Source organism: Larimichthys crocea, chromosome XVII, assembly GCF_000972845.2.
Source record: "Larimichthys crocea isolate SSNF chromosome XVII, L_crocea_2.0, whole genome shotgun sequence".
NCBI lineage: Eukaryota > Metazoa > Chordata > Actinopteri > Sciaenidae > Larimichthys > Larimichthys crocea.
The window spans coordinates 21,249,652-21,272,930 of NC_040027.1; the positions used below are offsets into that span (position 1 = coordinate 21,249,652).

General features: G+C 41.5%; 2 protein-coding genes across 5 annotated transcripts; one reads left to right on the plus strand and one right to left on the minus strand.

Annotated features, from left to right (window-relative positions):
* Positions 1 to 378: 378 nt before the first annotated feature.
* nexn (nexilin (F actin binding protein)) lies at positions 379 to 10,599 on the minus strand. 3 transcript variants are annotated; one of them, XM_010732443.3, is made up of 15 exons: positions 10,452 to 10,599; positions 8,159 to 8,552; positions 7,839 to 8,036; positions 7,199 to 7,283; positions 6,942 to 7,090; positions 4,778 to 4,978; positions 4,478 to 4,651; positions 4,198 to 4,386; positions 3,386 to 3,577; positions 2,926 to 2,970; positions 2,392 to 2,586; positions 1,969 to 2,190; positions 1,640 to 1,831; positions 1,158 to 1,521; positions 379 to 1,025 (listed from the first exon to the last, which is right to left on the minus strand). In XM_010732443.3, exons 2-15 carry the CDS (start codon positions 8,501 to 8,503, stop codon positions 1,012 to 1,014), a joined length of 2,565 nt encoding a protein of 854 aa, XP_010730745.3. In that variant the 5' UTR covers positions 8,504 to 8,552; positions 10,452 to 10,599; the 3' UTR covers positions 379 to 1,011. The 3 variants fall into 3 exon arrangements, with proteins under 3 accessions (XP_010730745.3, XP_010730744.3, XP_010730746.2); XM_010732442.3 differs by lacking the exon at positions 379 to 1,025 and having other exon boundaries at positions 1,123 to 1,521; XM_010732444.3 differs by lacking the exons at positions 379 to 1,025; positions 2,926 to 2,970 and having other exon boundaries at positions 1,138 to 1,521.
* Positions 10,600 to 15,603: 5,004 nt separating this feature from the next.
* Positions 15,604 to 22,917, plus strand: tab3 (TGF-beta activated kinase 1 (MAP3K7) binding protein 3). Of its 2 annotated transcripts, XM_010732445.3 has the most exons (7): positions 15,610 to 15,888; positions 16,500 to 16,671; positions 16,820 to 18,068; positions 18,715 to 18,875; positions 19,358 to 19,451; positions 21,411 to 21,494; positions 21,976 to 22,917. In XM_010732445.3, the coding sequence occupies exons 2-7, from the start codon at positions 16,570 to 16,572 to the stop codon at positions 22,119 to 22,121; spliced, it is 1,836 nt and encodes a 611-aa protein (XP_010730747.3). In that variant the 5' UTR covers positions 15,610 to 15,888; positions 16,500 to 16,569; the 3' UTR covers positions 22,122 to 22,917. The 2 variants fall into 2 exon arrangements, with proteins under 2 accessions (XP_027145950.1, XP_010730747.3); XM_027290149.1 differs by lacking the exons at positions 21,411 to 21,494; positions 21,976 to 22,917 and adding an exon at positions 19,591 to 20,059 and having other exon boundaries at positions 15,604 to 15,888.
* Positions 22,918 to 23,279: the final 362 nt, after the last annotated feature.

Sequence of the window (23,279 nt, forward strand, 5' to 3'; positions counted from 1 at the left end):
CTTCTCTCTTTAATTCATCATCAATGGCCTTCCTCCGTGCTCTCTCCCATCTCAATCTTTTTCTGAATTTCCTCTTCAGTCAGCTGCTTGATCTTTTCAAATTTGGACTTGAGGTTCTTGGCCTGGATGGAGCCAGTCCTCTTGAGCTTGGTCAGTTTCTTCATATTCTTTGCTTACAGCATCTGAGCTTTCATTCACTTCGTCCTTTGAGATAGAAGCCAATTGAAACAAATATTCAGGCTAGCCTATGTTTTTTTTTCATTAACAAACCATAAAACGGTTACCTACAGTCCAGCACAACTGAATTATGACAACTGTATCAAGAGTATTACATTTAACTCAAAAAAGGGTGTTTGGTACATGAAAAATCGACATATTAAACTTTTTTAGATGTTGCAGTTTATACATTTAATCTGGACCTAACATGTTACACCTCGATATAATACCAGCTAAGTATCATAATAGCATTTACTAATATGGCAGAGAGAGGACAGAAAACTACATGCTGGTTAATACTGATGAAGTTGAGCAATAGTAAAATACCCAAGCAAGCATGTAAGATGTTTTACTGATGTTATTGTGTCTTGTCCTTTAGTATTAGCATAAAATGACATCTTATTTTTGTATATTTCAGTGACTTAAACATAATGTTTGCCATGTATGGACCATAAAGTGTGATATTTACAACACAGTACTATGATACTTAAAAAATGCTGGTATCACAGATATCATAAGGGCCTCACAGCGATGATAGTTCTGAGAAAGAATGAATAAGAATCTTGTATGTTTTTGGCACAGGTATCATGCTACTCTAACAGGGAGTGCAGTTTTACAATTGAGCAATAAGTAAACAACATCTTGCAATTGTTTTGTGTGTTGTGTATCCCTCCCTTAGGAATGCCAAGCATACTGCTGTTTTCTTCCCTCTGCTGTTTGACCATACCATGAGGGATGAAGTTTTACAAAAGGAGTGAGAGACAACAGGGAAAGTATCCAGAACATGGAAGGGCATCAGTAGTCATAGGCTGCAAGAAAGAAACAGAAGAGTAGTTATCCACATCTGCTGTTGCTTGAGCTCATGAGGAAGAGGAGCATGCGATCCACTTCATGGAAAGACGGTTTCATGCAGGCATGCAGTCATACCAAGGTGGCCTTACTTTCTATTGTGAGGATGCAGGTACTTGCTGCTGTGCCTCTGCTGTTCACAGCCTTGCACATGTACTCTCCCTCGTCCTCAGGGAAGGTCTCTGGCAGGTAGAGGCAGTATGTCTCTCCTCTCTCTATATACTGATAGTCCTCACAGTCCTGGAGCATCTCTCCTTCAAACCACCAGGTCACCTCCGGCTTGGGCTCCCCGGTGATCTTAACGGTGAACCGCACTGGCTCCGAGTCCACCACTGATTGATTTTTAAGGGGCTTCTTAAACCATGGAGCCCCCGACCTGGCATGATCATCCTCATCTTCATAGGCTGCAGAGCCATTGACGACGCTACCCTCGTCATCCACATCATCTTCCTTCTTCTGAAAACAGAAGACAAAAAAAGATCACAAACTGTTGCCAGGGTCAAAGCAACCTTAAACCAACCATCATGCACAAGGAATGATCTCACATATATGGTCATGAACATGAGATATTTACTTTCTGGAGGGCAGCATCAATCTCTTGCTGTTCAAACTGCATCCTCTGCAGCTTCTGTTCCTCTATCCTCTTCCTCTCCTCATCTTCTCTGGCTTTGGCCATTTGTTGATAACGGGCTCGCATATCCACCTTCTGTTTGAATGGCGACTCCTCGGCCCTCGCTTGAGTTGTTGTTTCTCCCTCCTCATCCTCCTGGAAAAAACAGCAGTTATAAAATGTGATATTGAGATAGCCCCCGGTGATATCAAAAAGTATAAGGGACAACACTTCTTAGTTATTTTAGCTAATGAAACTTCTTGAATTATCAATGTTTGACTGTATACTCTTACCTCCTGGAACCTCTCAGCCTCTCTCTCTTTAATTTCATCATCAATGGCCTTCCTCCGTGCTCTCTCCATCTCAATCTTTTTCTGAATTTCCTCTTCAGTCAGCTGCTTGATCTTTTCAAATTTGGACTTGAGGTTCTTGGCCTGGATGGAGCCAGTCCTCTTGAGCTTGGTCAGTTCTTCATATTCTTTGCTTACAGCATCTGAGCTTTCATTCACTTCGTCCTTTGAGATAGAAGCCAATTTATTTTGCATGAGAGCTTACATTTGCCATTGCAATAAGATATCATAGACAGATAGGAAGATGGGAATTCAAAATATGTATTTGGAAACACTCAAGTAAAACAAGTGTTGTATTCTCAGGCATAGTTGGCTGAGGAAGTTGTATAGTATATAGACATAAATGCTCATCTGTTCCATACTGACCTCGCCCATCTCTTGTCTGAGTTGTTCAAATTCCTGCTTCTCCTGCTCCATTTTCTTTTTGCGCTCCTCTGCCTTGCGTCTTTTCTCTGCCTCCTGCTTTTCTTTCAGAAGCTCTTCAAAGTTCATCTCCAGTTTTCTAGGGTGCAGCGCTTCCTGTGATTCACTCTTCACCATCATTTCTTCCTCATCTAGTGCCTATACACACAATAGCAGAGATTTCTGTTTAGGAGTGAACTAACTGACTGGATAGAGAATTACATCCATGTTGTAGATGTCGGTATTGGGTTCAGCTTATAATAGAGCAAAGCAGCTATAGTCCAACTACTTACCCAGCATTAAATAATCTCCAGCGAAAACTAAGCAGAAGCCATTCTTCTTGTTGCACATTTAAGAATATTATGCATCATCTGTAAACCTTATTTGCTTGTACTTATCGGGTATGCATTCATAAAAGCATACTGTATGAACAACTGCTGTTTCCTCAGGAAAATATTTCCTGTGATAAATATACATTTGAAATTGAAAATATCTTACTGTTCCATCTCCATATGCAGACCTTTCCTGATCCAGGCCAGGGCTCTTAAAGAAATAATTTGACAATTTGTACCATATGAGCCCATCAGAATGATATACAATAACAAAATAGATTCATCTTCATCCAATTTGAATCCAACCATAGATAACATTTAGACAAGAGTCATGGTAAAAAAAAACAAAATAGGTGTTTGGTGTGGTCTTTTGGTCATATTATTATAAATCTTGCATACAATACACGATACAATATAAATAAAGTGTATGTATGTGCTGTTTATATGTGTGTTCCATTTGTTATATTGCAGATTTCCCTGTTCTTCTGAAAGGGAAAGCCGAGCAGCTTCTGCAGCAGCAAATTAAGTTAATGCCTGAGCAACAACAACTGCCATTCTCTGGCATGTTAATGATCAGAAAAATACATGCAGAGTATATTTTTGGTCACTGAGTCACGTAGACTTACCATGCTCTTGCGGGCCTCAGCAAAGAGCCTCTTCTCCTCTTCCAACCTTCTCTTGGCCTCCTCCTCTGCCTTCCTCTGCTCCTCCTCTCTTCTCTGACGTTCCAGATCCTCAAAACTGGCGCAGATCTTTCCAGGCTTACTGCCTTCCAGGTTCAGCAAGGCCATCAGCGCCTCATCATCCTCATCTACAAGCTGAGTAACAACACAGCAAGGTGAGCTTTGATAACTGTAGATAAATAAGTAACACAGCAAGGTGAGCTTTGATAACTGTAGATAAATAAGTGGCTGATAGTGCCAGTTTTAGGCAACCGTTGAGGGACAAAGTTTACACCAAAGACTGGTAACACAAACTACCTTAAAGGAATAGTTTGACATTTTGGGTTATACGCTTTCTGGCGGAGAGTTAGATGAAAAGATTAATTTTACTTTTATACCTGTCCAATAAATATAAAGCTACAGCCAGTTGGCTTAGCTTAGCACAACTACTGGAAGCAGGGAAATGTTTTTTCTGGCTAGCAAAGTCCATCCACCAGCACCTCTAACACTCACTAACACGATCTTCATCATCTAAATTTGTTTAATCTGTCGTAGAACTGAAGTGTAGAAACAACAATTATTGAGTCTTTTCATCTAACTCTCCACCAGAGAGTGAACTATTACCCTAAATGTCTATTGTATACCTTCAAGGATCACAACACAGATATATAAATTGTGATGATATTGCCACCTCAGATATTTACATTGTAAGACAATATTCAGAGTTAAATTCTTTTGTATTGAATTTTGGATTTATTTAAGGAATGCATATTGACCATGCTCTTCCTGGCTTCAGCAAAAGCTCTTCTCTCCTCCTCCATTCGTCTCTTGGCTTCATCCTCTGCTTTCTTACGCTCCTCTTCAACCCTCTGCCTTTCTAGTTCTTCAAAGCTCAACCTCAGTTTTCTAGGTCGGTACTCCTCTTTATCTTCCTGAGCTGGCTGACCGTCCTCCTCATCTTCCTCCTAAAAACACAAGGAAAAAAGTGTTTGTAATTATCTAATAAAGTTCTCCTTACTATTTTGTGTGGAGATGGTTGACGTGTTTTGTTTTTACCATTCCCAGCCTGGCCTCGTCAAAAGCTTTCTTCTCCTCTAGCAGGCGGCGTTTGGCTTCCTCCTCAGCCTGCTTCCTTCTCTGCTCTTGCCTTTCCTTCTCCAGCTCCTCAAATGTCATCTTCAGCTTGCCAGGGGTCACCTGAGCCTTCTCTGAAGGCTTCTCATCTTCATCCTAAATCCAAATGAGTATGATGATGCAATAGGTTTTATTTAACTGTCATGCATCATTAATGTGTTTGCAAAAAGCCCAAAGCAAGATGTTATTATAGCAAAAATATTTATTTCTTCATATTCCTACCTGTTGAACAACCGAGCGTCGCTTGGCATCCCTGAAGGAGCGTTTGTTTTCATCGTATCGTCTCTTCTTCTCTTCCTCTGCCTTCTTCTGCAGTTCCTCCTCTCGATTCTTCTCCATGTCTTCAAAGTTCAACTTGATTCTGCCTGGAGGTCGTGATGACTTCGCTGGAACCACCCGTACCAGGATTGTGTCATCTCCTTCCTAAAAGGTGTTATATAGATATAGATATTACAAAGGCACTGAATAACTAATGAACTTATTTACTTGTATGATGAAAAACAGGCCAAACTGGCAAACTATGTGCAAGAGGTTGACAGCGGTGTATCGTAACTAAGCAGCACTGTACTTACATACAATTTTGAGTGTTACTCTTGTACTTTTCTTTTAGTATGTCTGACAGCTGCAAAGAGACATTTCCCCTATAAACTTCTCAGATGGTTTAAATTAGACAACTGTTCACAGTAAAAGTATCCAATATTCACAAAATTGATTAGACAAGAGTCAGGAAAATCATCAAAACATTCATTTTGCCTGCAAAGCAAGCAATGCCTGATTTAAATTATACTTGTAAAGGAGATTTTTATACATTGTTATGGATCTCTGAACTTCTTCAGCTACTCAGGCTCGAGCTCTTATAGATGGTATGACACACTAACGGCTCAGTGGCAGGGAACTAGTGGGTAAGTAGGGGGGCAACTCTATTGGCCTAATGTCACCATTTGCAGTAGGTCAGAGTATGGGTGTCAGTCTAAGATAGCAAAGTCTAATTTAGTCACAGTAAGGAGGTCTAGAGCTAATTTAGCTGCTTGGAGGTGTGGGAAACAGTTGCCAGTCATATGCTGTCTGCACCTGGCAGTGCTGTAAGTGAATTGTTCCAGTTGTTTCGAGATCATTAGGTCAGTGCTTCCTTACGTTTAATCATTTTTATGTTTCTGATAAAAAGGATTATTCTTTTCATATATGAGCAACAAAGAAAGTAGCACAAAACACAGTGAAGTAACTACACATATAAGCACTGTAGTTCATGTAATTATAGATATTTTGAAACTGATGAGTCACCCTTTATAAGATACTAAATTTGTAGTGAACAGTATTGCTGACATCCATGATTTTGACCAGGGCTGTAGTCAAGATTTAGATATACTGATGTTATGAATCAATGGCCCCAGTTACTCCCCACACAATCAGAAAGAAAGTAATAATTGCTTCTAATTTCAAGAAAACCAACTAACCAAAATCTAAAACTATCTCACAACTTATTATTTTATAGTTCTCTACAGCCCTGTAATGCTTTAAAATAAAGCAAAAAGAAAGTCTCTAATTTTAAAATAAAGCATTACAGTTTTCTTTCCCATCAGAGAGATTTTAAAATGTTGTTACAGAGCCCTCTCCAACCTACCAGGAATACAATTCAGGGTGAGAAATACTAGTTCCCGGTGAAACACTGGGTCCAAAAACAGTGAAATCAGCATAACTAGTGCCTAAGTTGTTAACTGTAAATGTATTTTCTGCAAAGATGCTAAAAAAACTGAAACTGCCTACCACAAATACAAAGGACATGACCTCAGTTTCCTCTGTGGTAACTATGCCTCTGATTATTACTGATGATGATAAAAGCAGAGTTGTAAAAACATGTTAAAACTAAAAAACTGAATAAAATTACTACTGTTACAACAGTGTCCTGATAAAGATTTAGCTGTTGAACATATACAGCACTGTTAATGTCATTAAACGTTTGACTGAGCAGAATTAGGGCACAGAAGTAGCAGGTAATTGCCTGTAATTGCCTATCTGGCACATGAATACCTAGCTCTATCTGAAGGTATAATAGTCCTGAAACGTAATGTAAAGTAAGGATTGGAAATATCCTGATTGAAATTATTTCTATTACATCATCTTTCCACGACCACAAAGATTAAATAAATGTGAAACATTTACCATGAGTTCACACGCTGGTCATGTCAACAATGCTACCGGTGGTTTCAGACCTATATCCAGCCCCTGCCAACTGTTTGGCTCTCAAGTGCCACTTAAAATAACTCATCCCAGTGGCAGCTGAGGATTACCTGAATCATTACAGATACAAGTACGTTCTCATCACAAAGGCAGTGCAAAACATCTAAACATGCTGTCGCGGTAAGGATCTCACCCCAGGTTTACTCACCTCAGCTGCTTTCTGAGCCAATTCCTTCTTTATTTTAGCTTTTTCCATGTTGTCCTGGGCTTCCCTCTTCTTCCTCTCTCCTTCCATCCTTTTCCTTTCTACCTCTTGTCTTTGTTTTTCCATTTCAGCAAACTTCCCCTTCACACTACCTGAGGATTTCACAGAGCACAACACAAGCCTTCAGCCCCCTCTTCCTCTCAGATCATTCACTGAATATACATCTTTCCTAACCCTTTGCATCCCTTTGCGTTTCTTACCTGTGATTTTGGGGACGTAGGATTTTTCTACCTTTGCTGGCTTCACCTCTTCTTCCTCATCACTGGAAGCAAGTAGCTCTTTTATCTGTGGCGGATCAGATGGAGAGTGGTGGTGAGGTTACGGTTTAGCTGGGATCATCTCCTTTGCCACTCAGGAGCCATGCTGGTCCCAGCAAGAACAAGGACCTAATCCCTTCTAATAGCTGGGTCATGTGACCTGCAGGTGGATCTCTGATTGGACTATGGTGTTCTTGCACAGACAGGAGATGAGCGTAGGTGTCCGAGCCTGGCCAGCTATGGCACGACTGTACACAGGGAGGTAGTTCTGTCTCACTGAGTATCGCTGATAATCCACTCACATAAAACCACATCACTGCATGTATCAATCAAATTAATTAAAGTTTAGCATCTGGATTATTATGCTTGGTTGCACAACATGCATTTAGGATTGTGTAGAATCCACCAGAAGACCACTTGGGTTCAGGCCTTTACTGTTATTTGTGCACATTAAAAAGGTTTATTTTGTTTTTTTAAAGAAGACAGTGAATCCTCACTCAAACTGGCAGCCTTGTCACCCCGTCATGCCTCATCATGCCATGCAGGTCACGGTCGGAGGTTAGTGGGGTTATCTGTCTTTGACCTGCTGCTTCCTGCGACTCCGCTCTCTCTCCTTGATGTATTGCTCCTTCCTCTTCTGCTGCTCCTCGTTGTTCCTCTGCCTGCTGCGCTCCTCCCTGGCCTTCTGCATGGCCTCAAACTTGTTCGACACATCCCCCTTGTCTTTGTTCAGCTTTGGCACGTAGCTTCTGGCCACCGGCTTTCTAGATCGGAGGAGTTTCTGTGGTTTGACAGTGAAAAGGAAGATACGATCAAATTATTTGTGCATCTGAGGTAAATGGTTCCTTTAAAGGACAATATCCAACTTATCTCAGAATTTATGATCTTAAACTCTTCGCTCACCTCTTTCTTAAATGCCAAATCAGAAATACTCTGGTCTTCCTTTGTCTCTGTGTCCTGTGCTACACCATTAACAGCTTCTGATTTTTCATCTTTCTCATTGGCTGTGTCGTTCCTTTTGTGTCCCACACCATTCATACGTGTCTTGTCAGTCTCCTCACTCTCATCCTCCTTGGGTGACGTCTTCTCACTTTCTTCTTCTTCTGCGCTATCTTCATTAACATCATCCTCCTCATGTGTCTTATCATTTTCCTTGTTTTCTGCATCGCTCATGCTGTGCTCATCTTCATTTGTGACATCATCCATGTCGTGGGCGACTACAGCCGCTACCTGCGCCACCTCAGTCATGTTTGCACCACAATGACAAGTTGACAAACAGGCTCTGTCGAAATGTTACCTGCAAAGCAAAGTTGGAAACTTGTTTCACTAAGTGACTGACAATCTTCTGTAAACATCCCAAAAGTTAGGTCTACAGAAATGTGCCATAAACCATCACATGTTCATTTAATTATCAGATTTTAAATACAGTATCTGTCATGAGACGTTTTAATGATTGGCTCAAAAAATAGAAAGAAAACTATAATTACATTTTTTATTTTACCACTTGAAAACCCAGCTCCCAGTTTGCAGTAATTCTAAATACTACTGATCCTTAACTTTTCTTAATTACTGTATGATTCTGACTTTTTACCTCATCTGGTGCTGGGATTTATATATGTGGCAATCACTTCTTGAGTACAAACTTAGGGGCAAAGAAAGCTGCTCCACTTCTCAGTATGTTAAGAAAGAGTGCAATGGAAGCTTGCTGACCTCTATTTATAGCCCACTTGTGGGTCCAGGACATGTGATCATGGCTATTTCTGATGAGTGATAGGCAGTTGGACAGAGCTCAAGTTGGCACCCACATGTCGCCCCACAGACCCTTGACAAAATGGCCAGACTAGGAGCTAGACAACTGGATGAATGAGAGCTGTTTGGACTGTTAGTCATCCAACAGTAAAACTGCTGCTGTTTAACAGTGTCCTCAAATACTGTTTATATTCAGGGATGAAGAGCATAATATGACATGATGCTGCTAATCAGGAGCTTGATTTCAGGGTTGAATGAAAGTAGAAATGTAGATATATGTACCACTGTCTATCTTTTATTTTAGCCAGAAATCTCTGTGTGTGTGTGTGTGTGTGTGTTTTATTGTAATCAGTCCGCAACCACTGTCGGCTTCACATGTGTGGATGACAATTTTGAGACAATAAAAGTCTTCTACCCAGCTTTACAACACAAAGTAGAATAAAACTTACATTTTACTTGTGGTGGAAATTAATCAGCTGCATTTTCCAATTTAGCACACCTATATTAACGTCTCACTCCATACAAACATAAAGGACAAACATTTGCAAACAAGACTGAGTTTAACATCAGAACATTTATAGGTAGGCCAGTACAACCTTATTAAAAACAATTCTAAAATCACATTGCTTGTTATTTAGCTAAATATTCATTATGGACGCTTGTTTGTTGATTACTGTCATTTTGACTCCCTTTATCTCTCAGTCTTAATGAGATGAATGTCAGGGGGGTTAAGCTGACAACTGTTTTAGATTCTCACCTGCCATTTTTAAACTGCAGCCTGGGAGAGTTTCTTATGTTGTCCATTGATAAACAACATTTTCTGACTCATAATACACAACTACACTATCTATCATAGTAAGTTTGATATGTACTTGTAGCATATTAACTTTCTGTTTGAGCTCATGTTGGAAAAGTGTGCAAAAAACATCTCTCATAAATCCTCCAGTCTAAAATGTATCTGATTCAAGTCCTTAGACAGTGTCACATCTGGTAAATCGACACGGAACTAAAAGAAAAATTGAAGTTTGGGTGGTGATACCGGTCCTATTTCTGTACTCAGCTGGCAGAAGATATCATGACAGTGTGTGTCAGAAAAAAAAATACTTTGACACATTTACAGAGAAATGTATATGTGCTAATTAATGCAGCCTGTTAGAATATTTGTCTCAGTTCTTACATGTCTCATCACATATTGTGGACAGGTATTGTAACTACTAGGCTCCATGTAACTGTAACTAACCACAATCAGTAAAAGTCCTTAATTTACACTTTAAGATACTTGTTGTTGTACCTGATATCTGCCTAAATGATCTATGTTTGAGTTCACTTTCCATTAAGCTTTGACCTTGCAACATAATGCTGAACAGACATTAATGGTTTTACAGACCTCCTTTTCCTCCATCATCTATAATAAAGTGTTAAATAAATAATAAAATGAATAGTTTACCTCTTTAGCGCGCTGTGGTCCTCCTGTTTTTAAATTAAAAAAAAAAAAATCCTTTGTGTAGATAATAAACCAGGAGAAGTGAAACGCAGGCAAAGACAATCCGAGATGCGACCACACGGTGAACCAACTCGACTGGTTGCTGGTTGCCGTTTCCATAAAAGTACCGTTACTTTCTACCGGATACTGCATTCCGCACGCGCCTGCCGCAGGTTCAGCTGTCGCCTCGTGCGCGCGCGCGCGCATACACACATGCGCGGAGTCATCCTGATCATTTGCAGGCGCAGCTGCATAAATACTGTTAATAATGTACTTTAACTGTTTTGTACTGATGAATTTTTTGATTCAGAGATTAACTCTATTTATTCCAATATCAGATTATTGACTAAAGAGGTTATAATATGCTGACTGATGTATTTATATTCTGTGTTATCACTTGGATATCTCCAAAATAGCCATAATACAGAGTCTGACAGTGTGTTTGCAATAATTAAGTTTAAGTTATGTCTGTAGCTCACACTGAGTGTATTCCTATAGAATAATATGTTTAATTGTTTGAGGACTCATTTATGTGTTATATCTAATCAGAATCAGAATCAGAATCAGAAATACTTTAATAATCCCGGGGGAAATTATTTTAAGCAGTCTAAACAAATGTTATTAAAGTAAACTACTTAATGTATATTTGCTGTTTATACACTGATCTCTTTGCCTATTTTTTTCCCTTGTATTATTGCTCAGCTAATAATGTTAACCTAATAACCTAATCCATAGTCTATTATCTTACACATTCATTTTCAGGAATGGACCACCAAGATAGCTGTATTGTCTGGTACAAGAGAAACTGGATACTGTCTGTTTGGGAGGCCTACAAACTAAATTGAGGCAGACATTATCATTATCTGCTTGTTGGCCTGTTAGAGCCAGGATTCCCGACTTATCAGTTAAGAGGGACACCAGCTTGCCCTTTGTTTTCCCACCTGACCTAGATATTGCTGTCATTTTGCTATGCAATGACGGTTGCAGCTCATATCATCGTGCCAAGAGTGCTTTCCACGTCTAGTCAGAACCATGAATTCATATAGGAAATATAGGCCACAGTATAAAGTATGAGTTACAATAAACTACCCGATGGGTGAGTCTTCCTTTAAACTAAGATGAGAAAGTGGTTCTCTCGCTGTGGGTGGATGTAAATAGAAACCATGCAGCAGACACATTTTGTCTGCCCTAATGGCTCCAAGCACAGCTGCTGACTCACTGACCAAACAGGCCTCAGGCAGAAAATCCACCAAGTAAAGTCCCCACTCGAGTATTCAAGGAATGCTATAGAAATTTTTGAGAGGTGGTACACCAAACTCTTTATTGATCTTTCAGTCAGATATTTTTAAAGCACTGCCTAAATGATCATAGTATTTATGTAATATTGGAAACAAATATTAGAGGATTCACTTGAAAGTGATAATGTGAAACCACTTTTGCAGGTTAAAGGTAACTGTCAAGATAAACAGCGAATGTTACATAATTCTACCGCATCTGGTTAGATGTTGAGGCTTTGGGAATCCCCCCCACAAGAGGGCCAAAGCTCCAGCTAATACTGTACTTAGAAGTGAAATCTGAGAGCAGCTGGAAGAGAAATAAAAGGAAAATTTGGAAATTATTTGGATGAAGGAGCTTAACGACTACGAGGAGGTCCTTGCTTGCAAAAACTAAAACTGTTACCCACAATACATGGGCATGTAGAAAAGTTAAGCGTGCAGAACTTCTTAGGACTTCTAACTAAAGTTACATGAAAATGAAGTAGGGCTCTTTTCAGCCTGACATTTATTCACTTCCTTCTCAGATTAAGGCATAAGTCATGTCGGGGTCTGTTCTGTGAACTCTCAGGGCAAAGGGGCTCCATCCGCCTCTGTTCAAAGTCCTGCAGGGCATCAGGGACAACAAGGGGACTGCTTTAAATAGCACAACAGTTGTGGCAACTAATCAACACTGTAAGGACAGCTAACCTGAGTCAGACTGGGCCTTAGCCTCAGCTGCTGCAGCTCTGCCCTGACACCCCTATGAATATTTTTGTGGTGGTACAGCCTGCACCCCCTGCAGAAGCCCGAGTACACTGGCTCAGCAGGTCAACCATAGGCTGCTGGACAGACACACCAGTGCCAGCTGTCCACACCTCTACCGACACAGCTTCAGTTCATAATAAATATGAGACCACCACCTGCTTATCGGGTGAACAGTGCTCCCATATCCACTTTTATACACTGATCACACTGCACAAATTGTCAACAAATCATCAGAGACTTCAGGCTTCCTCCCTCTGCTGTTACAAACATAAACTATCTGGTGAAATCATCTCTGAATCATGTCAGTTTTCTCACTAATGTACCTTACTGACGAGGTGCGACAGCTTCCTGCCCAACACATCCTGATGCCACTACGACAAGAGGTCACTTTGTGCAGAAAATGTACATATTTTGTAGGATGTTGTGTTCTTGCTGATAGCTTCCGGGTAGACTAGACTGTGACCACATAGGTGATGAACTCTGACACTTTGCCCCTCTCTTTTGCCCTGCAGCTGCCCAGTCACTGAGGTTAGAATAGTGCTGAAATGAGTGGCCACAGTCATTTGGCCTGAGTATATTGAGGACAAGCAAACTGCAATATGTAGAGTCAGACTCATTCCTTGTGTTGAAATACAAATGCATTAATTTCTGTGAGGTTTGCTTTTTTTTGCTGTTTCTCTCTTGAACTACACGAGTAGTGAATACATTTCCCAGCTGTGACTGCAGAGTGCTTAGCTGTTACATGGAGAAAAAGCAACTTCAACACACAACAGGTGCCACCTGTGAAGGCCACACTCATACTGAGCTGCTTGAAAAGGCACACAGTGAGCTTTTTTTAAAATGAGAATAGCTCTTTCTCAAAAGTCAGTTTTGCAGTAAAAGTACAATAAAATGAAATAATAATGAAATGCAAGATTGCGATTAAAAGTAATAATTTGGTCTACAGGTAGATTGTGGTCTGAAATGGTCCTGTGTCCTTCCCTGGCTGTATTAAAAAACCTAATGTCAGCCCTATCAGCTAACAGGCACTGGCATAAGCAAGACATTACTCTGAATTACTGGCTTGTTGACAACCCTACCATGAAAAGACTGTTGGATAGTGTTGCTATTCATGACTGACTACAATCCCTTAAAAGCACCAACCACTGCATTATCAAGGATTCCTATATAATTGTGCACCAGTGGACGGTTGCATATTATTTAAATAATAAGGAAGGATGCATGTGTTTTGTCTCCTCGACTGTTAAACCAATTAAGACATTAATGTACATTTTCCTTTAGAGAAAGCCATCCAAGCTCCTTCCTGTTATTGTCTCTGAAGTGTGGAATTCATGCATCTCTTACTGCCCTCTAGTGAAAACACACAGACAATTACTTCTGACACAAATCCTGGCTTTGTTGTAAGTATTTAATTATATGCCCTGTTGATCCCTCTGCTAACAACCAAAACCAGCGACACAGTAAATGTTTTACTGATATAATTTTTCAACATACTGAACTTCTGCATTGCTTTGAATGAAAAGCTGTTCTTAGACAAAAAAAATATCTTGATAAGTAAATAAACAGAAGTAGAACAACATGGCTACTTCTTCCATTTCACAAAGCCTGTTTGTTTTCTATCTATCTATTATGTTATGATTTTACACTCACGTCAGCGTGCCAGAACTAATTATCAAGTCATGCAAAATGAATTTACATCAGATGACCTTCTTCCCTTCTCTTCCCTTCTCTTACTTATGTGGGCTGCAGACTCACACGAACATGTGAAGTATGAGATATGATGTTGTTGGTGAAACGCACAGCACTGAAGTGGATGGGCTTTCCTTTATAATGACGGAACTGAGAGCTCACCCTCCATCCATGTTGCACACTTAAAACTTTGGCTCAGTACCAGAGTGGGTATGTTTGAGTTCCTTCCTCATAGAACAATAAAAGTTTGGAGATGATTACTATTGCAGAATTCAAGATCGTTTTAAAGGGCAACCTATTAATGTATCCTATCTATTAATGTCTCCTAACTGGATATTATTTATTTAGATGTTATTTGAATTGTGATTATTGTGTTTAACAGTATTTGTATGCTGCCTTTTCAACTAAAAATGTTTTAATCACTTATTTGATAGGAATAATTTACAAGTATTAAAAAAATAGATAAAAAAATGTATTGCATACTTATATGCACACATTTCTTGACTGTCTGATCAGATAGATTATCCTGATTGTACACAGTCCTTTGATTTTATTTGAATATAATAATATTTTTAAATGATTTTGTGAACTTTTCTGACTTTTTGCTAAGCATTTTGTAACATCTTGGATGTTTTGAAAGTGTTAGAAATAAATGTTCTAATCATTATTTTAGTGTTAAAAGTTAAAAGTTTAAATTACCTTGTTGATATGTATTTACAGGTGCACGTCATCTGAATATTTAATGATAATCTTCTGTATTGGTACGTAAGACGTGGACTATGGCACATAGTCACATTCGTGGCATATTTTCCTGAGACTTTCACCCCAGCCCTGTCTGTTTGACCTCTTTAAACTGGTGATGGTCAGACTTCTTCTTCTGCAATCATCACATGTTACACTTTTATTTAGACTGTGACAAAAAGTTTCACGTGTATGATATTTAATGTTTTTTTTTGTTTTTTTACATTATTAATGATATTTAGATTACAGGCTGAACAGATTGAGTAGAGTATGTGTAGAAACGTGTGTCTGTCGGTATTGTAGAAATAAAACTGTGACAAAGAAGTGTTGATTAAGTGTAAATGACCATCATTTGGCCACATTCTTGTTGGCATATTTGAGATTTTCAACCCAGCCCTGTCTGTTTGACCTCTTTAAAATGGTGATGGTCAGACTTTAAGACTGCAATCATCACATGCCAACTTTGTTACACTTTTATTTAGACTGTGACAAAAAGTTTCACGTGTATGATATTTAATGTTTTTTTTTTGTTTTTGTTTTTTTTTACATTATTAATGATATTTAAATTACAGGCTGAACAGATTGAGTAGAGTATGTGTAGAAACGCGTGTCTGTTGGTAGTAATCGTAGAAATAAAGCTGAATGGAGCTCTGCCACATGATCGCAGTCGGATCATGAAGGCATTGCAGACATGCGCAGTGTCGGCAGCGTCCATCCAGCAGATTTGAGCAGCTTCCTGGTCCGGGCAGATCTGACATTATCGCGATAGACGACTTGTTCGTAGCGACTCGGCGGCGGGGACAGCGGCCTGGCGCTGGAATGTGAAACTACAAGTTATTTAACCGAAACACACATTGACAAACCTCGGCAGTGCCATTTCAGACACCTCACAGCTGTCCTTTAGTGGACTCAGCTCCGGTCCGAGACATGAAGGAGACTCTGAACATGTGGTGAGTTTGTTTTGTTTTGTTTTTTTAATGAAGCCGTTTAACGCTCGCTGACTTTAGCACGGCGAGCTAAGCTAATCCATCAACACCCAGGCTTGTGACAGCTGACCAGCAGACAGACACGGCTAGCGAAGTTAGCCACACTGAGTTAATCTTATTTTAAGCGGGTTGACTTGTTTGGGGAGCTCTTGTTGCTATCTCCGGAGGGGTAATGTTGTTTTTTCTCCACATCACGCCGGTGTGCTTGTTTCTGTTTGAGGGATGCACACAGCAGCAGCAGGCTAGCTGATGCTGATAACTAGCCTGCTAGCTGCAGCTAGCGGTGGTATGTCGTCGTTGCTCGGTGCAACAGTGTGTCTGAAACAAACAACAACACACTGACAGGCACACACCTAACACCCCTGTGCTGTAATGTGAATGAATACCAGCAACGCTGACCCGTTGTGTTTGTGCTCTTGTGTTTGTATCCACAGCTGTTTCACCTCTCTGATCGCTCTGTTTGAGTTTGATTGATCTGTTCCTGCAGTGATTACTGCTGACACATTGTGTGTGTGTGTGTGTGTGTGACCTAACAGAGCTTATGACATTTAAAGTTTTGTCTGTCATCTTTCCAGGGGATGAGACGAGGTCGCTTATTCGAGCTTTTGCAGCTTTGGGCTCGTTGAGTCTCAGTGTTGGCTGAGGATGGCGCAGGGGGGCTCTCAGCTGGACTACCACATCCTGCAGGACCTCAAGCAGCGTTTCCCCGAGATCCCAGAAGGGGTAGTGTCACAGTGCCTTCTGCAGGTACACACACACATCTGCATATTCTCAGAAAAGCTGCGAGAATGAGGATATATTGTAATGTACATACTACCCGTGTCATCCCTTTATGATGTATAACGGGCAGCACTGGCCCACACTGCATAACACTCTTCTCTTATTGCTGTCTCAGAACAACAATAACCTGGATCTCTGCTGCCACCTCCTGGCCCAGGAGAGTAATCGATACCTGTATGGCGAGTTCCATCACAGTCCAGAGGAAGGGCGACTCAGCCGAAACCACATGCTGCACATTAGCCTGGGCTACCCGGGCTCTGAGGCGAGCAAGGCGAACGGAGGAGCGGCGGGACGCTCCCTAGTGCACAGCACCAGTGACAGTCATATCGAACCTCAGCGGCCCAGCTACCCTGAGCCGCTGTCGGCCCCTGCCACCATGGCTCCCTCCCCAGGTTATAATCCTTTCTTTATGAACGATCAGAGTCGGTCGGCTAGCACTCCCACCCCTCCACCCACGATGCAGGGCATGTCTCCCACATACTCCCCTGTCCCACGTTATACTATGAACCCTATAACTGTCACACTTTCGCAAAGTATACCCAATGCCCCACAGGCTCTGCAGATACCTGGGCACTATGGTAACAGTACAGCCAACACCACCCTGTATATTCGACCCTCACCTTCCCAGAGCCCGCAACCACCACCCTGGTCCTCCCCGGGGGCACCTGTGTATCAGCATCAGCAGTCCCCCTACAGTACTCCCACATATGGCTCGCCTTACAGCTCTCCGCAGCATCAGGTACAGCCACCGCAACCACAGCCCCAGCCGCAACCCCAGCACCAGCAATATGTCTTCCTCCCTATTAGCTCCCCGACCCTTCCCAGCATGCCCTACCATCACCAGCAACAACCCCAGCAACCAGCAGTTTTCAGGCCGTATCACACAAAAAGTTCTCTCAAGAACCAGATAGAAATTACCCTGGAGGGTCCACGACCTCGCAGCAACTCACCTGTGCACAACCCCCACCCTCAAGGAGCGCTTTACATGGCCACAAGCCCCTCGCCCAGCTCCCCTTCGAGGGGCATCACTATAAGCGGACCTCAAGGCCCGGCATCCTACCACCCTGGGATGTACCTGCATCAGGGTGCTGCAAGGCCTCGGCCAGCTTCCTCTCCTCAACCGGGCCAGTCAGCCTACACCTTCAAAATCAAAGTGTCCCCAGGAGGCCAGGCGCAGAGGCCGCCCAGCTCACCCCCGGTGGCTGAAGCGGAGTCGCTTCTCAATATAGTAGACCAAGGGGCACACAACGCCGCCCCTGCACCAATCCTGCCCATCTCCGCTCTCCCGGGGAATATTGCCAGCCAGTTACAGCAAATGCCCCGACGTTCAAGCTCAGGCTCTGATGACTATGCCTACACGCAAGGTAAGAGGTTCTCGTGTATTTATTTTATAGCCATTGCTCTGAATGTGTGTGACTTTCTAACAGCTTGTGTAAACTTAAGACTACACTCAAGAGATTAGCTGACCCCACCTTAGAAGACATTTAGTTTCCTACTTCCTTGTTGATCTGAGTATATACAGTAGGTTCACATCATCTGAATATTTGATGATAAACTTCTGTATTGGTACTTAAGGCGTGGACCATGCGATTGCAACATCCCTAGTTTAATTTCATCATTCATACCTGTCTCTCTTTTACACTGTAAACCTTCATATTCATGCATACATTTTGGATAAGATCCAGCTTTTTTACTCAGTTTTATGCTGCACTACTGTCGCCCCAGCTATATACACTACATACTGCGACTGCTTTGTGTCCGTTTGACCTCTTTAACTTGTTTTGTTGTCTTGTGCTCCAAACTGCTGATGGCCAGACTTCTTTGAAAGCAGACAAACTGCAGTCGGGCGTTTATTTCATGATTTGTCGCTGCCCTTTTTCGTATTTATTTTTTATAGTGCTTGTTCAGCTTGTACCTTAATGTCAGCGTTTGTATATTGGTACGGAGTAGTAAAAGAGCACTAAAACAAGCGGTTTTGCTTTAAACTGTGTTTGGTTTGTCTCCCTCCAGCTCTCTTGCTCCACCAGCGGGCCAGGATGGAGCGTCTATTGAAGGAGCTGCTGCTGGAGAAGCAGAAATTAGAGCATCTGAAGGCAGAAGTCAACAATATGGAATATGACGCTCTTCAAAGACGCTTTCGACGAGTCAACTCCACCAGTCTTATACCCAGAGTAAGCACCGGACACACACATGTGGACTCACATTGTGTATTTGTTAACAATATTATTTCACCTCAAATCTTTTTCATACTTTTCACACACTCACGAAAGGTAAAGCACAATCATAGTCTATAACATAATAAATTATTCAGGAGTTAAGTTCAGGAATATTTTAGACTCTTGTCTTTTGTATGTAATAAATAATATCATAGGTATGAATCTGGCCTTGGATTTAGCTATGTGTGCTGTGTGAGAGTCAGGAAGGAATAGAATTAATCTTCAGTGCAAACTTTACTTAACTTATAAGTCCAGGGTCGGCTAAAATGCAGCAGTAATGATAAGAAACGGCACAATCGGATCATGCAAACTGAACAAGTTCTTACTTCTCTTCACCAGTTTTTGTAAGAAAAAAGTTTGAAAGGAGGAACGTGGAGTATTTGGTTGTCTATTTTTGTCTAATCTAACTGGGTTGTATGTGTTTGCACTGGCTGCAGCCTGAAGAGATGACCCGATTGCGGAGTCTGAACAGACAGCTTCAGATTGATATCGACTGTACCCTGAAGGAGACGGATCTACTGCAGTCTAGAGGTATACATACACATACACACACACACACACACACGTGCGCGCACACACACAAGCGACACACGCAAGCGACAGACGCACACACATAAATGCACATTCCTACTCATAAACCTTTGAAGTGTGTCTCTGATTTATTTGAAAGCATTGATCTTGAAAGAGCCAAGCCCAGAAGCAGACAGAGTTGGGTCCAAAGTGATGGATGAGGCTCCATCACACTGCATACAGATGCAGCGTTCTAAAATGACCGGCTGGTCCGTGACCGGACCACAGCCGATCCAGGGTTGACCCTCAGTGGGCCCATGTTTGGCTGGTACGTGATCCTTGTTGATTGCGTAATTGTTAACAGCATTGCATCAACATGGCCTGAATCCCAGTGTGTGGAAATGAGTTGCAATGCAATAATTTACCAATATATATTCACCAGAACTTGTGTTTTTGGAAGCTGAAGCAGTCTAACTGTCAGAAAGCTCAAGAGAATGACCAATTAACTGCAATCAGCACAGTGCCACCAATCGTTTGGGCTGTGGTCTTCCTGGAACATTCCTGCAGCATTCTTCTGCTTCGTTTCTGTCTTCCAAATGCCATTAAACAAACACTAGCCGCAATGACACGTGCAAGTTGATTTTTTGTTTTGTTTGTTTGTTTTTTTTCATTCCATAAAGCTGCAAATGGGGAAACACCTGGGCAGCTCTTGTTTTATGTACATTGTCTCTCTTCTGAGCCTCTGAACGTTGGCTTCCCTCACTGGTGCCCCTCTTACAGTCTTCTCAGAGGATGGCTCTGCCAATGAACTGGCAACAAAACAAACAAAAAAAAAGCTGCTGCAAAATGGTTGCATTTTCTGGTCAGTTCGTGTCGTTAGCAGACAATAAAATGCACATTCAGATTAGGGTGTCATATCAATTAAACAGGTATAACTGTTTATGAATGTTCTTGTTATTTTATTAAGAAATATTCCTTTTAACTTTGTACTTTTTTTAATTTTTTTTAATTTTTTGGGGGGGCTGTGACGTTTTTGATTGGCCAAAATTCACAGTTGTTGTAGAGCATAGTCGAACAGATGGATGCTGCTGTAAGCCTCTGAAAAATGGTGTTAATTGTGGTGTTTGCTGTGACAGTTTGTGTTTTTTGCATGTCTCTTGGTGGCCACACTCAGAAAGCATCTTATTGACTTCAAGAGCTTACAGAAACAAATTGACATCTGACTGTAAGGATGTAGCTATTAGACCTGCATTTCTTTGTTGATAAAACTACGCGTACCCTACTAAAGCAGAAGTTGACATATTGACATATTGTCATAAATTGTCATAAATCTGATTTGGGGGAAAAATCTTTCCATTGGTTATATAAACATTCAAGAAAGAGTTACTATCCTTATATCATGTTGAAGTGTACTTACATCTCCTGTCCAAAGGTGAAGCTCTCCCTGAAAAAGCAAGCCCCCACCCCCCATCATCTCCTGGCAAAAATCCTGTAAATGTGTGAATAGAGGTTGAATTGGCTTATTTATTGTAGTATCAGCGATTGCACGAGCAGCTGTTCTGACCAAATTTAGCTCCTCATTAAAAAACGTCATGGGGTGTGTGGCTTCGGGTGCCAGTGAGATGATTAAATACAATCCAGGCTGATCAGCAAGCGAGCATTGGGCCCATCCATTTTAAGGCTTTTTGGATGCACTGTTGTTTCTAATGCCATGAGACATTATTTTACAACTCTGGACTAACCAGATGATGTTTCATTACTTTACTGCAAAAGCATTTTTTTTGCCTGTTGACCCTGTGTTTTGTTTTTGCCAGAGTCCTCTGTGTTGCAGTGAATGTGGCAGCTTTTATTGTCGGTCTGAACACGAGAGTCAAGAGGCTCAAGGATAATGGCTGGAAACTGATTTGATTGATTGGAGCTTTAGTTGGGATGGGCACTTCTAAACAATCCTTTGTATCTGGTTTCTGTTTTTCTCCACAGGGAAATTTGACCCAAAAGCAATGAACAACTTTTATGACAATATTCAACCCGGTCCAGTAGTGCCACCCAAACCCGGGAGGAAAGGTGAGAATTGTCCAGTGTGGTTTTGCATGACATAAAAGTGAGTCATTAGGTGTGAGGTTACATAAAAAAAAAAAGAAAACTAGATGTTCTATGGCATAAAATCCTTAATCACTAATACTGTTGCCAAAATGAAGAGTTAAGTTTTAATGCAAGGCCATTCAGGTCATTACTCACATTACAGTGTTTGTCTTATTTGGCTTCAGAGACTAAAAGCTTAAACTGGCTTTGGTCTGTGTTTGTCTCCACAAGTCAGTTGGCATGGAAACTAGATGAGAGACTTTGCTTTTTAGTGAATGCCCATGTCTATCAACATTTATACTGAATGGTTGATGCATGAATGCATGCCTCACACATCTGTAGAGTGACAGCCATGGCTAATTCCTGGCCTGAATTGAAGACAAATTGCCGTTGTGTTATGCATTTTATCACATGAATAAACAGCCTTTCTTTTAATGGAGTGCTTTCTCTCTGTTTTTGTTAGACGGGGAGCAGGGCTCTAAGCCAGTGCCAGGGCCACAGAGAGATGAAGATTTTGAAGGCGCCCATTGGAACTGTGAAAGCTGCACCTTCCTCAACCACCCTGCACTCAACCGCTGTGAACAGTGTGAGATGCCGCGCTACACCTGAGCTTAGCGCTGCGCTGTATTGCCCACCCCTGCCCCATCTCCTGCCAATCCTTGGATAGTATAAGCCCCACCCCTCCAAAATCTGCAGGATCTGTCTAGAGGCCTTCCCCCTGTCAATCAATATATAAGCCCCTCTTACCTGCTGAGGAAGAGCCACTATCCCTCTGTGCCCACTTGTCCTGCTCCCATCTACTACTCCTGTGCACTTTGACCCTTGTTTCCCCGTTGGCGGATGATGATGATTCTTTCAAAGACAGCTGGAGACTGATCTGATCATGTCAAATGTATAAAAGAAGGAGTGACACATTGCGACTGTGGCAGTGGGTGGGTCGGGGCTTCAGAGAGGTCCAAGCGACCAAGGATTGAGGAGGAGAAGCTACGATTTTAGCTAGAGAACATTCCACGCAGAATGAAAGACTGCCCTGTTTACACAAAACTGCGCCCATTCCTGAACTCATAATGGAGGCACTTCCACTTTAATCCAAGATCTGTAACTCCGTCTCTGACAGTGGAACAATGGAAGCAATGGTATATACGTTCTGACAAATGCGAAATGTAGACTGTACACTGTATCTGGCTCTGTATAAGAGCTCATTTCACTGAAAGAAGAACACTAAAGACACTTGCATATGAGTATATTCCTGGTACTTTTATGCATATTATGCCACCCTGTATTATGTGTTCAAATGATGTTGATTTCCTGTGCAAATGCCTCAACTTGCTGTACTTAATAAAGGAGCTGATTCTATGTGACTTGACCATGCTCAGCTGGCACGTCTGCATAGTTTTTGTTTTATTTTTTTATAAATCACAGATACTCCTTTTTTCCCCCCCCAAATAAATCAAACACAATTTTTCTTCAGTACATGTTTATTATGTTAGTAAGCAAACCAGTGGGAATCAGAAACACAGCAGCAAACGGTAGTGGCATGCACACACTCACTCACTCACTCACTCACTAATGTTCCAAGAGGGAGCTGGAGAAGTTTCTGACCACCTCAAATGAAGTTTGAGAAGACCAGAGCATATCGGTGCAGGTGTTCTCACCTCTCCTGACCACACCGTCCCCCTTTTTGGTTAGGTTCTCTTTGATTAATCCCATAGTCCTCATAACACTACTCATGCACAGCACGTTGCACTCTGGCATCTCCTAAAGTAC